The sequence below is a fragment of the Pseudopipra pipra genome, chromosome 11 (genome assembly GCF_036250125.1).
Source record: "Pseudopipra pipra isolate bDixPip1 chromosome 11, bDixPip1.hap1, whole genome shotgun sequence".
Taxonomy (NCBI): Eukaryota; Metazoa; Chordata; class Aves; order Passeriformes; family Pipridae; genus Pseudopipra; species Pseudopipra pipra.
In genome coordinates, this window is record NC_087559.1 from 16,464,028 (window position 1) to 16,478,497 (window position 14,470).

The 14,470-nt window shown below is 58.4% G+C and overlaps 2 protein-coding genes across 2 annotated transcripts; both read right to left on the bottom strand.

Moving 5' to 3' along the window:
- Nucleotides 1–529: 529 nt before the first annotated feature.
- ZMYND10 (zinc finger MYND-type containing 10) lies at nt 530–10,881 on the bottom strand. The gene is made up of 12 exons (XM_064667871.1): nt 10,787–10,881; nt 9,963–10,071; nt 9,293–9,409; nt 8,151–8,204; nt 7,906–8,049; nt 5,886–5,974; nt 5,493–5,593; nt 4,038–4,210; nt 3,612–3,737; nt 1,770–1,891; nt 1,469–1,594; nt 530–816 (listed from the first exon to the last, which is right to left on the bottom strand). The coding sequence occupies exons 1-12, from the start codon at nt 10,879–10,881 to the stop codon at nt 729–731; spliced, it is 1,344 nt and encodes a 447-aa protein (XP_064523941.1). The 3' UTR covers nt 530–728.
- Nucleotides 10,882–11,010: 129 nt separating this feature from the next.
- On the bottom strand, nt 11,011–14,401 carry NPRL2 (NPR2 like, GATOR1 complex subunit). The gene is made up of 11 exons (XM_064667872.1): nt 14,277–14,401; nt 14,048–14,139; nt 13,460–13,628; nt 13,139–13,247; nt 12,698–12,834; nt 12,328–12,425; nt 12,204–12,240; nt 11,963–12,056; nt 11,761–11,878; nt 11,401–11,543; nt 11,011–11,132 (listed from the first exon to the last, which is right to left on the bottom strand). The coding sequence occupies exons 1-11, from the start codon at nt 14,346–14,348 to the stop codon at nt 11,065–11,067; spliced, it is 1,137 nt and encodes a 378-aa protein (XP_064523942.1). The 5' UTR covers nt 14,349–14,401; the 3' UTR covers nt 11,011–11,064.
- Between the last annotated feature and the right edge of the window lie 69 nt (nt 14,402–14,470).

The window sequence follows — 14,470 nt, forward strand, 5'->3', positions numbered from 1 at the left end:
AGTCTTAGGCACCCCATCAGCAAAAGGACATGGCCTCGCCAACCTTTCCCAGCCATGCTCAGACCAAGGCTGCAGCCCTTCGGCAGTGAGAGGTGAGGATGCACCCCAGGTACATCCTCACCAGTAAACCCTGTTTACTGGTGATACTGGTGGGCAGGGGGCCAAGCCCTCGGTGCTAACACCACATCAACAGAGAGGAAAGGGGGGGAATTGTCCCTGCAAGGTGGCAGATGAGGAACACCCGAGAAATTCACAGCGAGGTGTTTGTGCAAACCACATCCTCTGCTCCCCACGCTGCTCTAACGACAGTAAGAGGTGGTGGGAGGCCTTCTCGCCCCCTTCCCTCTCCGGCTGCAGAGGGCTTGGTCCTTCTGGTAACCACATCCTTACAGGCTTTTTTTGGGTTCTCTGGGATTTCTGTTGTTGCAGAGGGGAAAACAGACACACATGCCTCTCCCTGGGTGCAAGGGAGGAAAGGAAGCAGTTTAGCATCTTCAGCTAGGAGAAGAAAAAGCAGGAGCCAAGCAGCTGTGGGGTGCACAAGGAGTTTTATTAGAGAAGGCAGCATGGTGGGGTAGTGGGAGAGGAGAGGACAAGCCCGGCCAGTGCTGCCTGGGGCTGGGAGCAGGCAGAAGGGGCCTTTGCCAGCTTCTCTCCAGCTGCTGGGCTGCACACTGGGGAACCTCAGCCTCGCTGAGCTATGGGCCAGATGCCAGACACCCCTTCTCTTACAGGTCATCCACAACACTCCTCGGCACCTCAGCCATCAGGTTGCAGGCAGGCTTGTGCTTCTGCCAGTGCTGAACCTGGCAGGCCCTGTGGAGGGTAAAGCTGCTGTCAGGGGCAGTGGAGCCATGTCCACCTCCGTGAGTGAAGGAGTAACAAGGACAAGCTGCAGCACCACAGTGCCCTGGGCACTGGAGGGGAGCTGGCATGGCCCAGCATTAGCCCAAGAGGGAGATGGATGTGGCCCCCAGTTCCGGGGGCTAAGACGGTTTAGCACCAGACCTTGCCAGATGGTTCAGGACCAGAGAAGATTTAATTTACTGCCACCATCCCAGCTGCCACATCCCAGCCTGTCACCTGCACCCATGGGGTCATGGGTGCTTTCCTCCCCACCCCTGCCACACCAAGATGCAGAGGAAAGAAACAGTGACACCACAGAAAACCCAGCCCGTCACTGCTGTCACTGTGGGTAGAGGCAGCTCAGCACCTCACAGCTGCAACACAACACTCACCAGCACCTCCTGCACCAGCAGCCCAGCACATCACCCTCCCACAAGATCTGGAGAGGTACGTGGCCAGTGGAGAGCCGGCGGTGCTGAACAGGGGTGGGACTCCTGGCTTGCCCTGGCCCTTTCTCAGTATCCTCTGGTGAGGTCTCTGGTGCTCTGGGGAGCACTGAAGGGCTGCAGGGGGGGGCTACAGAGGACTGCAGGGGACACAGCGGGTGGCAAGGCTCCCTTACCGCGTGCAGTACCATTCGTTCCGGCAGCGAGAGCACCTCTTGGCTGCTTCTACACCACACACCCTGCAGCGGGGCTTGTCGGGGGCCAGAGCCTCCATCATGTCCAGGCTGTAGGTTTGTGCCCACCTGTGCAGGCAGAGAGGGGTGAGGCTGCTCATGGGGAACTGCTGACCTGCAGCAAGCTGTCCCCACTGCACCCTGCCACCACAGACCCCTCTGTCCTCCCAGTGCTGAGCTCCAGCCTCTGCTAATGGGGATACTGGCCCCACTGGCACCCCATGTGCACGTACCAGGGCCTCACCTGCGTGCCTGAAGCTTCAGCTCCTCCTCAGTGGGGCTGAAGGCGTGCTTCACCTGGTGCTTGGCAATGGCCTCCCACTTCCCCGAGTTTTTCTTGAGGATGTGGTCCCAGATGACAGGAACCTGGTGGGAGAGGCAGGGCAGGAGGAAGGGGTTCTAGCAGTCTGACCAAAGGTGCTGTGGTTTGGGGCTGTTCAGGGGGGAGGCAGCCAGCTCTGGGCACAAGGGTGAGGGTGAGCAGAGGCAACGTGTGCTTTTGGGTACATGGAGGGGAAGGATCCACTTGCCAATGAGCGTTCAGGTGAAACAAGGCAAAACTTGGGGTCTGGTTGGGAATGAGTATTCAGCCCCAAGGCCTGGGCTCCTGAAGAGAAAGCCCTGGGATCTCAGCACCCTGCGTGCTGGCAGCAGCATGAACCCCGTGCTCCGGAGCCGTTTGCCTGAGCAGATTTTTCCACTCGTCACTTCCCTGAAGATGAACACTCGGGGAAGGGCTGGCCAGTTCAAAAGGAAACGCGCCAGCCAAGAGCAGCGTGGGGAGTTCAAGCTCTGGAGAGGACGATGCTGCTTCAAACAGCACTGCCTTCTCCAGCAGAGTAAAAATAGCCAGGCCTGGAAGGGGAGGAGGCTGCTCTGGGAGCAACCGAATGGAAAAAGGCCTTTCCTTAGCTTGGCTCAGTGACAAGGAGTGAGTTCACCGCTTTCTGGGCAGAGCAGGGAGCCCATGTCTGTGCTTCCAGCTGGCTCCCCCTGCCTGCCCTCCGGGTTCAGCCCTGGTCGTTGGCACGAGCAGGAGCAGCAAGGGCACAAAAGCGGAGTTACAAGAAGGGCAGCAGCCTGGACAGGGTCCCCAGCGTGGCAGCTGCCTGTTGCTGTGCCACCGACACGCTGGCAGTCGAGGCACTTGGCCTGAATCCATGTCCACCTCCGCCCTGCTGCCATCCCCAGCCCCAACCACTCAGCTTGCTGGTCTGCAGCTTCCCCAGGCCCAGCTCTTGGCCTGGGCTGTGCCTACGGATCAGCCACATCCAGTGCTGACAGGGCACGTCACCCTCCTCCCAGGCCATGGGCCAGGTACGTGGGGACAGTGTGCTTCCCCTCCACACAGCCCAAAAGGCCACTGCCCAACCTACTCATCTGCTCCAGGAAGTGGCGTGGGAGCTTCCAGCAGTGGGGAAGAGCCTCTGCTCTCTCAGCTCTTCTCAGTAGCCTCTTTGCAGATCTGCCCCCACACTCAGTTTCTCCCCTCAGCTCACGAGAAGGCAGTGGAAACACTTTTCTCCAGAGACTACCACTGCACAGATTAAAAACCCAAGAACCTCATGGGTGTTTGAAGACCATCAGTGCCCAACTCCCGAAGTCCACACACCAGCTGGGACCAGTTTGACTCCAGCCTCTATAAGCAGACTGTGTTGTCCCTCAGTACACAGTGTGCCAAGAAGTCCCCAGCCAGGGCTGTAAAAGGGGACACTTCCCAGGGAAGTCCAGAATTCAGCAGGAAAACACTGATAAAAGTTAGATGAAGAGTTAATTGTCAAAACAAGCCAGGGGCTGTGTCTGCTCCATGCAGCCACCATCCCAGGGATTCTGTGTGACCTGGAGAGCTGTTTATACCACAGCATTTATGTCTTTAGATGTGAGTGCTTGGCCACTGCAGTGGCAGGACAAAGCTCTCACATCACCCACAGGCAGCTTTGCTGGGAATAAGAGTGTAACTACAAGATGGGTGCTTGGCTGTTTTTCCAGGGTACCTCTCCAGAGTTTAGTGGGAGAAGAAGGAGGTAGAGAGTTATCAGGCTTAAAGCAGAGCATCTGGAGAGGTGAAGGAAGAGCCAAAGGATACCTGCTCCAGGATGAGATCCTTTTTGGGGGGAGCTGGCTCTGTCACTGCCAGGTGGCTCAGAAATCTCTGCATCTCCATCAGGTTGGGCAGCTGGTCAATGAGGACATCTGTCAGGAACACACGGAGCTGTGGCCATGGAGGGGAGAGAGAATGGAGAGAGGTCAAGACAAAGGAGTCAGAGCTGGGGAAGCAGCAGGGCAAGAGCAGGGGTTTGTGAGGCACTGGTAGAGCGAACCACAGGGGTCTCATGAGGTGCATTAAGGAAGGTAAGCTTTGCTGCTGCTGGTACAGTGACAGACCTGCTGTTATCCCACCGCTGGCTCCTTGGAGCGCACAGTGAGGATGGGTGAGAGTCCAGAGGTGCCCAGTGCTGGCAAGGTCCCACTCTGCTGCAAGGCCCATGGCCTTTGTGCTGCAGGGTCCTACCTTGAGGAGCTGGCTCTTGTTGAAGCCATCAAAGTGGTATTTGCGCTGGCACTCGGGGCTGAGCAGGAGGTTGAGGAGGGCAAGCCACACCTGCCCGTCGAGTTTGGTCATCTTCACCTGGTCTTCAGGGGGCACCACGTGCCATGTGCCATTCTCAAACTTCTTGAGCTTGCCTGAGGGACAGAAGAAGCAGGGAGACACAGTACTGCCTGAGGGAAGACAGCTCAGAGGTGGGGATGCTGGCCTGTGGTCACTGCCTCATTTCACTTGCAGGAAAGTCCCTCTGCTTCTGCCTGCCTCAGTTTCCCCACCTGTTGCTCAGCATAGCAGCCTACTTTGTACTGAGGCAATATATTAGAGAGTAAGAAAAGCAGAAAGAATATGTATTAAAACAATAGGGCTGTGGCAGGAATGGAAAGATCTCTGAGACATCTCCCTCTGTACTTGGCCAGGAGTGTAGAGGACTGGTAGACAGTTGCTGCAACAGAGCAGCTGAAGAGGCACGTTTTGGGGTACCAGCATGGCCAATACCCACCCTTCCCGAGTTTTCTCTGTCAAGGAAAATCAGAAGTAGCATGGATGTAACAGAAATGACAAAACAAGCTCCAGCAGCTACTGTGCAGCTCTGGGGGATGGAGCAGGATGTGACCCTGCATCTGCACAGCCTGGAAATGCCTTTGTGCTTGTCTCTTTCCAGTCCCTCCCTCAGGGCCTGGGATCAAAGCTCCCTCCAATACCCCAAGTGCACAGGCAGAGAGAAGGGATGTGTTTCATGGCCGGAGGAAAGAGGAAAGCTCCTACATCCAGCTGGGCTGCTCTCGGCAGGCACACAGCCACGTGCTTCCAGCAGCTCTTCCTCCCCTGCCCGTGCTGTGACCCCCTGGAGCAGGGCTGGGGGGAGCACAGGTTCCCACGCTCCAAGCCCCTGCTCTGAGGCAGGCAGGGGGGGAGCTGGGAGGCTCGGGGGGGCTGAAGAAGTGCGGGGGGCGATGGCTGATGGGCACAGCCTGATCAGGGGCCTTTGGCAAGAGTGAAGCTCAAGGACCAGCAGCATCAGGGCAATCGGTTTGCTGCCGGGGAGCCCATGTCTGGCTCTGATTCTTAGTGCTGTCCTGGAAAGGTGCAGGCAGGCTGGGATTGGAACTCTGGTCTTTCTGTGTCCAGAACACTCCTCAGAGGAGCACGTGGGCCTGATAGACATGTTACACTCCAGTCCTGACCATGATCAACTCAGAAAAGACCCAGCCCCATGTGAGGATCAGCTTTTGGGAGCACTGCCAGGGCCCCAGCCCAGCTGTGCTGCAGCTGTTCCCAAGCTTCAGTTGGTGAGCACTAGTGAGGAGCTGGAGGGGAGGGGAGAGGGAGAGCAGCTCTGCAAGGGCTCAGACGCCTCAGCGGATGCAGGCCCCAGCACAGCACCATGGTGCCACAGGAACCACAGGGCACGATCCATACCTGCTTCCCAGCAGCTCCAGGGGCAGTGCTCCACCAGCTCGACGAGGAGGCAGGGCAGATTGTGGGTGTTCAGCATCCGTGTCAGTGCGCTGAGGGGCAGGCTGGAGACACGACAGAAAGGGTGAAATGGCACTCACAGAGTAATGCCAGAATTTGTATCTACAAATGCTCCCTGAGGCAACTGGGAGAGGCGGGAAAGAAACAATGCTCTGGGTTCCCCGGGAGTACCATGGAGCAGGGTGGAGTGCTGCTGTGTTTTCCTCCCAAGGCACGGTGCCACTGCCACTGGGGGTACAGTCAGCTGCTGAACAGGGTCCAGGCACCCGCTGTGACCCCATGGGAATCTCATCCAGAGAGCTCAGCACGTGTCCTCTGCTGCTCCTGGGCACCCACCTCTCCACCTGGTCGGTGATGAACCGCAGCACAGACAGGGCCTTCAGGGAAATCTCGAACTCCATTGCCTCCGCCTGCTTCTGCAGCTCCTGTGGAGGGAAAAGCACAGCCTTGGGATTTCAGGCCCCATTTCCCAGGAGCTGTTGACTGTGCAGTGGTAACCACAGACTGGGGAGGAAAACAGAGCCCTTCAAAACAAGCTGTTTCTCATTCTCATTTCCCTGCCTGTTTGCCAGGGCAGCCACTGTAAGTGCTTGCAACCCACTGTTGCTCATCCCTCATCTTCCTGACAGGTCATGACTGACTTCCAGCAGCAGTGCTCCTGCACAGGAGGCTGAAAGAGGCTGGTCCCAAACCGCTCCTCTCTTCCCCTTTGGGGACCATCTTGTGGCCCATGGCCCTGCAAAGACCTGTGAGGGTTGAGGGAGGAGGAAACTGCAGAGGAACCAGAGGAGGAGAAGAGAGAAACTTGACCCCGGCGCAGCTGCAGCCCTACATCCACCCCCCCTGCATCTGCCTCTCCCCTCCAGCTAGAATATCTGCCTGTGGTTATCCCAGCCCGCAGCTCTGCCACACTCTCTAGCCACCCAGCCTCTTTCCCTTCCCAGACTGCATTGGACACCCTGCTCATCCCCACATGCTCAGCCTAACAGCCTGGCCACCCTCTGACTCAGCCTCTTTCGAGACCACGGGGATGGCTATGCTGAGCAGGGCCAAGTTCTCCCTGGCCCAGGCAGAGCTTTTCTCCCGTCCCAGATGCTCAGCAGCTCACACTTCTGTGTGCAGAGCACTGACCTCAGCATCTTGTATTTCTCCAAAGTGCCACTGCAGCAGTTCCCTTCCAGATTTCTGTGGTAAGCAGCTCTGTGTTCCCTGTACTGGTGCCTCACACATTACTAAGAAAGCCTTATGGGCTCTTCCTTCCTCTCCAAATTGCCCTAGCGAGGCTTTTTCCTACAGCTGCTCCCGGTATCCAGACCTCATCTCTGCTACCTTGAGGCAGGGACTATCTTTTGCCTGTGCTTCTGGGGCACAGCAGAACAGGGGTTACGACCATACACAGTTACAAAGGACAAGAGGCTCCACAACACAGGAGAGGGCAGGAACAGCTTTTTCATAGGGGTTATTGTACAAAGGGTCAGGAGAGGCTGGAATGAATCAGAGGAAACCAGGCTTCTTGGGAGATGAGCGCTTCTGAGAACCCTATTGGCTCAAAAAGGTCTGGGTTTTCAACTTCAGTCGTGTCAAAGCACTAACAGAGACAGCTCCTTCCCCTCCCCAGCTGGGAAAACATTTCCTGGAAAACATCCCTATTGTACTCCAGAGTCCTCCACTTCCTTCCCTTTTCTGGAAGAGGGGCACGTGCTTGGGCAACAAGCCAAAGGATAGAGGCCCAGGGATGTACAGGCTTCCTTTAACCCTGCTCCTCCAGACACTCCTGATGTGCAATTTCAGGTGCTGAGAAGCACCAGAGGCAAAGAGATCTCCCACTGCGGGAAGGTGTGTGTGGCAGCCTGGGAACACCCGACTGGGAACAGCTCCGGGCTTGCTGCTGGCCCACACCAGCACAGAGGAGGTATCTCTTAGGGAGCGAAGGAAGTTGGGGGAAGCACATTGGGACAATTCCTAGTCGTAGGTGAAGCCTCTCATGTTTAACTCCAGCAGCAGCCTGACCCAGGGTGGCTTGCCAAGCTCCAGGGAGAGACACCCCCGCAGCTTCCAGGAGCAATGGCAAACAGCCAAACCCCTGCAGTGCCAACTCTCCAGCGTGTCCCGCCCCGGAGCTCCGAGTGCATCCCGCAGGAAGCCTCAGCCTGTCACCAAAGAGGGCAGAAGCCTGGCTGCAGGGTGGAGCTGCTGGCAACAGAGGAGCACCAGCATAGACACCCTGCGAGATGGGCGGGACTCGCCAGGATCACAGCCAAGGTGTTCTCCATGGGAAGGTTCCCCTGTGCCTCTGCAGGCTGCCCACATTCTCCACCACACATGTCCTCAGCTTGCTCCAGGAGTTCCTCCTCACCTGCATGGACGAGGGGCTGGCCAGGTCCTGGGCACGCAGCTCCACTGCCTGTCCTTTGGTGCTCCGGGCCGCGAGCAGGGTCAGCTTTCGGTGGCAGTAATCAATTAAATCCAGAATGCTGTCCTCTGCTGACTCACAGATCTCCTTCACAACAACAGGAGTTTCACACAGGGCCAGTCCCCACAGCCATAGCCTTCCACCCCCCAAGGGACTCTCCACTGAGGAAAGCTGAACCTGCCTCTTACCTTGTAAAAAAACACCGTCTCCAAGAGGTTAATGATGGAGGCTTCATGGTGCAGCTGTGGGAGGAGGATGGCAAGAGTGAGCTAACAATGGAGCAGCACTGAGGACACAGGCACTGGGACAGCTAAAAGAGCTCTTCTAAGAACCTCCTTGTGTAGTTGTGGCCAAAAAAACTAGTCCAAGAGAAAAACACAAGTGATGCAACCTTTAAAACAACCCCAGTTCATGCAGTTCATATTAATGTTTATGTTAACATGCCTGTGACACTCTAACACATGGAGACACTCTAACAGATGGAGAGCCACTTTTCCCAGCAGGCAGGGCTTTGCCTGTGCTGCAGGGGCAGGATAACCACAGTCCTTAGTGAAGCTGCAGCCCCTGACTCTGGCACAGGACAGCACTCTGCATGGCTGTGCTTCTCCCAGCCCCTGGGACTGGGGCAGACAGCCTTGTCCCAGGGCTGGGAACCATGGGATAACTGCCTCAAGGCCATTGGCTGCTCAGGAAAGACACCACCTTGCCCCAGCAAGGTGCTACCCTGGACTGAAAATGGGCTAAAGCTTCCAAGACTTGGGCAGATCTCCCTTGGTTCAAATGCTGCATCCCTCTGCAGCGAAGTCCAGCTCTGGAGATCACTCCCTTGCCAAGAATGGCCCAAAGGACCACTGCTCCCAGGAGCAAAGTAAGAAAAAAGTTACATTTTTGTTAAGCCAGAGGCATGTAACCTCAGAGAGCTTCTGGCTAGAAGTGCCAGAATAAAACAGGGCTGAGAGAGGGGCAAACACCCCATGGGTATCACTGCCTGGGAACGAGGGCAGCACTGGGAGCTGTGAGCCAGGAGCTCAACCACCTCCAGGAGTGGCTTTTGCTGCATCCAGCAGCTCCTGCAAGCCCCGTGTGGGATTAGAGAGGGTACAGCCCTCCACAAAACCAACCTTCCCTGGGAGCAAGTCCCTGCCCTTCCTGAGGGCAAAGGCATGTTGTTGTTCGGGGCTGTAGGAAACCAGGCACTTCCCGCTGTCTCCCACTGTCCACCACAACCTGGCAACATATAAAACCCCAGCTCTGACACCTTGAGGGTGACATTTATTTTCAATAAATGGGTTGCTGGGCCCACCCCATTTCCACCCTGCCCTCTACTCACCACCACATAGATGGGGAAGGTGCTCCTTGGCTTGAAGTCCTCCAGCCGGCACAGCACGGGAAAGACCTTGTGCTTCCAGATCTCCACAGAGATCAGCTCCCCAATGAGAACAGGAATCTAGACAGGGAAGGGATGGGGAAGCAATGCCTTTCAGACCAGTGCTGCAGGGGGAACCAGTTTTGTTGCTAATGGTCAGCCACGCTGGAGTCCTCCCAGGGAAGAAAGTGGCCCTGGGGCATCCTCTGTATTCATCCAGATCAGGAACCAACAGATTCTCCCAACAGAGCAGTGGGCAGAGCTCCTGGGGCTGCAAAGGGGGAAGGTCATCCCAAGGGGCTGGGCAGATCCAGGCAACCACACACCCTGGTGCAGCCCAGCACATCCTGGGGCTGGGACACCTCAGATATAGGGCAGAGATCCGCAACTGGTGGGGCCAGTGCATAAAAGACACCAAAACAATCTCCAAGAGAGAAATCAGAGACCAGCAAGCAGAAATACCACAGCTTGATCTTTAATTTTTTTTTTTTTTAAAACAAAACTGACAAATGTCAGCAGTCAAATGACTTTTCCAGAGATACAACAAGATTCTTCACCATTTTATTCTGAAATTGCACATTGCCCACAGGACAAGCCCAGCTGGGGGATCCCTCCGGCCCCCAGGGAAGCTCACCTTGGCGTAGGTTACCAGCAGCTCGGTGAGCAGCTGCTCCTGGCCAGCAGAGGCGCTCAGGATGCCGTGCATGTTCAGCTTCTCCACATACTCGTGCTGCCGAAGCCATCTGGGGGGCAGCCAGCGAGGACATCTGTGCCACAGACCCCTGGCCAATCCGGCACAGGGGCTCTGCTGTGCTCCCGAGGGTCCCTCGTGCAGGGAAACCTGCTCTTGGAACCCCCAAAATCCCCTGCTGTGCTCTGAGCCTGCGGTCCCTGGGGCAGCAGGTCCACTGGGGCAGCCCTGCCCTCCTGCCTGTACCCAGCGACTCCTTCACTGGGGACACCACAGGACTGGGGGGCCCCTCTCCATCACCCCTTCCCACACAGAGCCTCCAGGGCACCCCAGATCTGAGACTCTTCTTTGGCTCCCCTCCCCCTAGACCCCCCCTAACTCTGCCAGTCCTTTGAGGAAGGCTCTAGAATTGTGACTCATCCTCTCCCCCGACCCCACACGGACCCTCTGGGAACACTCCAGATCCTTTCCTCGCCCTCCTACTCCCGAACCCTCCGTTCCTCCCCAGTCCTTCCAGGAAGGCTCCAGAACTGCAGCCACTTCTCTCCCCTCACCCCACCCTTACCCTCTGGGCTCACCTCAAAACCAGGGCCCCTTCTCTCTACTCTCAACCTTCTGGCAACCCCGTTCACCCCCACCGTGACCCCCTGGGGGGACGGGGGGAGAAAAACTGGGATCCCTCCTCTCCCCGAAGAGTCCCAAAAGGGACCCCCCCAAATTTAAAGGCCCTGTCTCACGTTCCCCCTCGCAGGACCCTGTCCCCGCACCCCTGCCCGCCGGTGTCCCGCAGCTCGGTGCCCTGCAGCGCCCGCACCAGCGCCTCGGCCTCGGCGGGCGGCAGCGGCGCGGGCACGGCGGCCATGGCGTCCGCCCGGTCGCTACGGCAACGGCGGCGCCGCTGCCGCCCCCTGGCGGCGCGGAGGACTCGCCGCGGGCGGCCTCTGCTGCCCCCTGGCGGCGCGGAGGAACGGGGGACCCACAGGGGACACGCGCGGTTGGGGGGACACGGGGGACACGCGGGGTCTGGTGCGGGCCGCCCCCGCCGTCACTTCCAGCACACGATGATGTTGGGGTCGTTCTCCAGGCGCTCATCCAGCTCTTTGTAACTCATGCCTGGAGGGGAAAGCAGCGCGTGTTAGTGGGGTGTCAGTGGGGCGCCCGGCACCGGTGTCAGGGGGGCTGGGTGGGCTCCCCAACCCTGCCCCTGGCACCATGGGCTCGGCAGCCCGGCTTGGCACAGAGCCTCACCCACAGTCCCATCTCCCTGTGGTCTGAGGGCTCCCAAAGGGTCAGATCCCCAAACCAGCATACAGTCCTGGGCAGGCAGATGTTCCCGTGTCTCCCACCGGCCCCGGGGCCCACGTGAAGCCTGGATCCATACCAGTCTTGCAGCAGATCTCGTCGTAGCTGTGGCAGCCTGTGTACAGCCGGGCCGGGTGGCTCCGCTCGTCCCGCGTGACCTTCACGGGGTATTTCTGGAGCCTCCGGATAAGGCCCTTCATCAAACCAAACTGGATAAGCCTCCTGGGGACGAGGAGGGAAGAGACTGGGACTACAGTGCTGGGGTGCCAAACACCCCGACTCCCTGCAGTCCCTTCTGGTTCCACCATGCCCCATCAATGCCTCATGTTTCCTACCCTAGAGACGCAGGGGTTGGATACTCCCTGCTTGCTCCCCCACACCGTCCCTGCCACCCCTGGTGTCACCACTGCCCTTGGGGACTGGGCAGGAGGGCTCTGACCTCTCGTCCACCCTCTGGAGCTGCACGGTGTAGCGGGAGATGAGGTCTCTCACGGTGGTGCCAGGGCTCAGCCCGCAGTACAGCTGGAAGACATCCCTGAGGCTGGCTCGCTTGTGCCCTGCAGAGACAAGTCACCAGTTAGCTGCCCTGTCCCCCTGCATGACTCCCTGTCTGCCAGCAGCCCCAGGTGGGGTCACTGTACCTTGCTTGGTGACGTAGGACAGACACTCTTCCTGGAGACACTTGTCATCCACCAGGTCCTGGACCTTTGGAGTGGTGCAGTAGACATTGGAGTACTGGAGGGTGAGAGAAAACCAGCTCTGTTCAGCTGTGACTCCAAGAGACAGACCCAGCCCGCTCCCACCCTGTTGTCCCCCCAACACAGCCACTCCAATGGCACAGCCACACCCAAATCCCGCTCACAGTACCACGGCCTGACCCACCTGGAGTATGGAGACAAGCGTGACAACCCCATAGTACCTGCAGATGGACAGGGAGACGTGAGAAACCTTCTCTGCCAGCCCCCACCCACCTCCTCGAGCTGTCCAGGCCCCTCCAGGCACTCACAGCAGGTTCTGCACGGCGATCCGCACCAGGTTCAGCTCCACGTCGGCTTCCGCGGAAATCTTCTGGACGTGCCGAAAGCCGTCTATGTAGGGCAGGATCTGGGAGGGGAGGAGGCAAGAGCTAAGAGGAGAGAGATCAGAGAGGCCCCAGGCATCACCCTGAAGCCCAAGAACCTCCTCTGTGTCTGGGCAGCTCCATCCCCAGCAGTGCTTTATGCTCATGCTGGGTGAATGGTTTGCTCGCAGCACAAAGACCAGAGGGGCACCAAACTCTGCTCATTATCATGGCAATCTCCAGGACAGCCCAACTGCCCAGGCAGTCTGAAAACATCTCCCTTTCAAAGCCTGCTGCCATGGTAAAGCACACTGACCTGCTGCGTGGTGAGATCCCACTGGGAGTTGAAGAAGTCATCCTTGTCTTGGGTGAAGACAGGGACATCGTACTCCTGCACGATGGGGGGGTCTGGGCGCTGCTCGATCACCTTCAGGTGGATGGTGTTGGACTCATCTGCCCAGGAAAAGGGAAAGGCTCAATCCCCATGGAAACCTGTGCTCCCTCTGGAGCTCACAACCATCAGCCCCAGGACACCACGATGCCACATGGAACAAGGTGTTTACAGCCCATTAACCCCATCCCACCCATCCCTCTGGGCCACCCAGGCAAGGCTGGCTCAGACACCCCCAGCTCCAAGCATAGACAGGCAGGGAGCTTCTGGGAGCAGCACAGGCAGAGCAGACCCAGGCAGGGGATGGCCCAGCTGCCCCCCCCAGCACCACCCAGCCCTGTTCCTGGGCCAGCAAAGCTGCCATACCTATGGGCAGGGTGCACTTCCCTTTGGCATTCAGCTCCTCCAGCAGGATGGTCATGATGGGGACCAGCTTCTGTTTACTCTCCTCGTTGGAGATGAAGCCACTTTCCAGCTAGAAAGAGCAGAAAACCGCGTCAGATCCTCCAACAGGCTATAGGAGTCTGGATCCCCTTCTCCCTTAAAATTCAAGTGATCTTAAAGTTGGTAAAACCAGTACAATGCCCTTCCCAGCAATGCCCAGTACCCCAGGATGTGCTCCAGGACACCAGTGGGGTGTCCACACCCTGTGGGGAGGATCGGGAGGCAGCCAGGCTCGAGTTTCACCTCGAGGGTGGTGAGGTAGCCAGCCAGCTTCTTCACAATGGGCTCCAGGGCACAGGCCTTGGCTCTGGCGTCGCACACGAAGCCCAGGTTGAAGAGCAGAGCGTTCCTGCTGTACTTCTTGTGCTCGATGCACACGGGGCAGCCGATCAGCTTCTTCTCCATGGCTGTCCTGCAGGAAGACACATAAAACCTGCACCCACAGCCCCGGGGAGATCTCAGCCCTGCACAAGGACAGCTCCTGGTTTGCTGTGGAGGTGGGGGCTTCTCTAGTTTGCAGGAAATATGATGGCTAATCCCTCCACGCTAAGAGTGCAAAATACACTCTGAAGAAGGGGGAGGAAGAGTCAGTCATCGGAGAAGAAAACAGTTCCCTTCAAAAGCAGCACAGCTCTCCTGACTCGTTTGGCTTCCCTGGATTCGAGGCTGACGGAGCAGCACACGCAGCACCAGCCACCCCCAAATCAGACACCCACCCCTGCACGGGTACCTGCAGGCACGGCAGTGAACCTGCTGGCCACGGGGACAGCACCCCCTGAGACCTGCCACTGTCACAGCACAGCGGGGAAGGGACCGGGGCTCTGCACTCACACGGTGATCAGTTTGTTCTGCAGCTCGGGCTTCGTGATCACGTACACCTGGATGGTGTCGAACAGCTCCCGGGAGATGAAATCCTCCGGGACCTGCGGAGGCACAGGAGACTCCGTTCCAGCCGAACCCCGGGGAGCAGCCGCCACCGCTGTCCTGTCCCCATTTCTCCCCCATGGGCGCTCCCGTGCCCTAGTCCCAACCCGCCCGCTCCCGGCCCCTCGCCCCGCACCTGGTAGGTGATCTTGGGCCCCAGCGTGGGGTGGAACTCGCTGAAGAACACGCACTCGATCCGCCCGCCCATGGCGGCACCGCAGCGAACGGCCCGACCCCGCCGGCCACCGTAGCGACAGCTCCTCCCGCCACTTAGCGCCGGCGCCGCGCGACGAGGGCGGGCTCTAGCGCTGACGGACAGCCCGGCTTGGC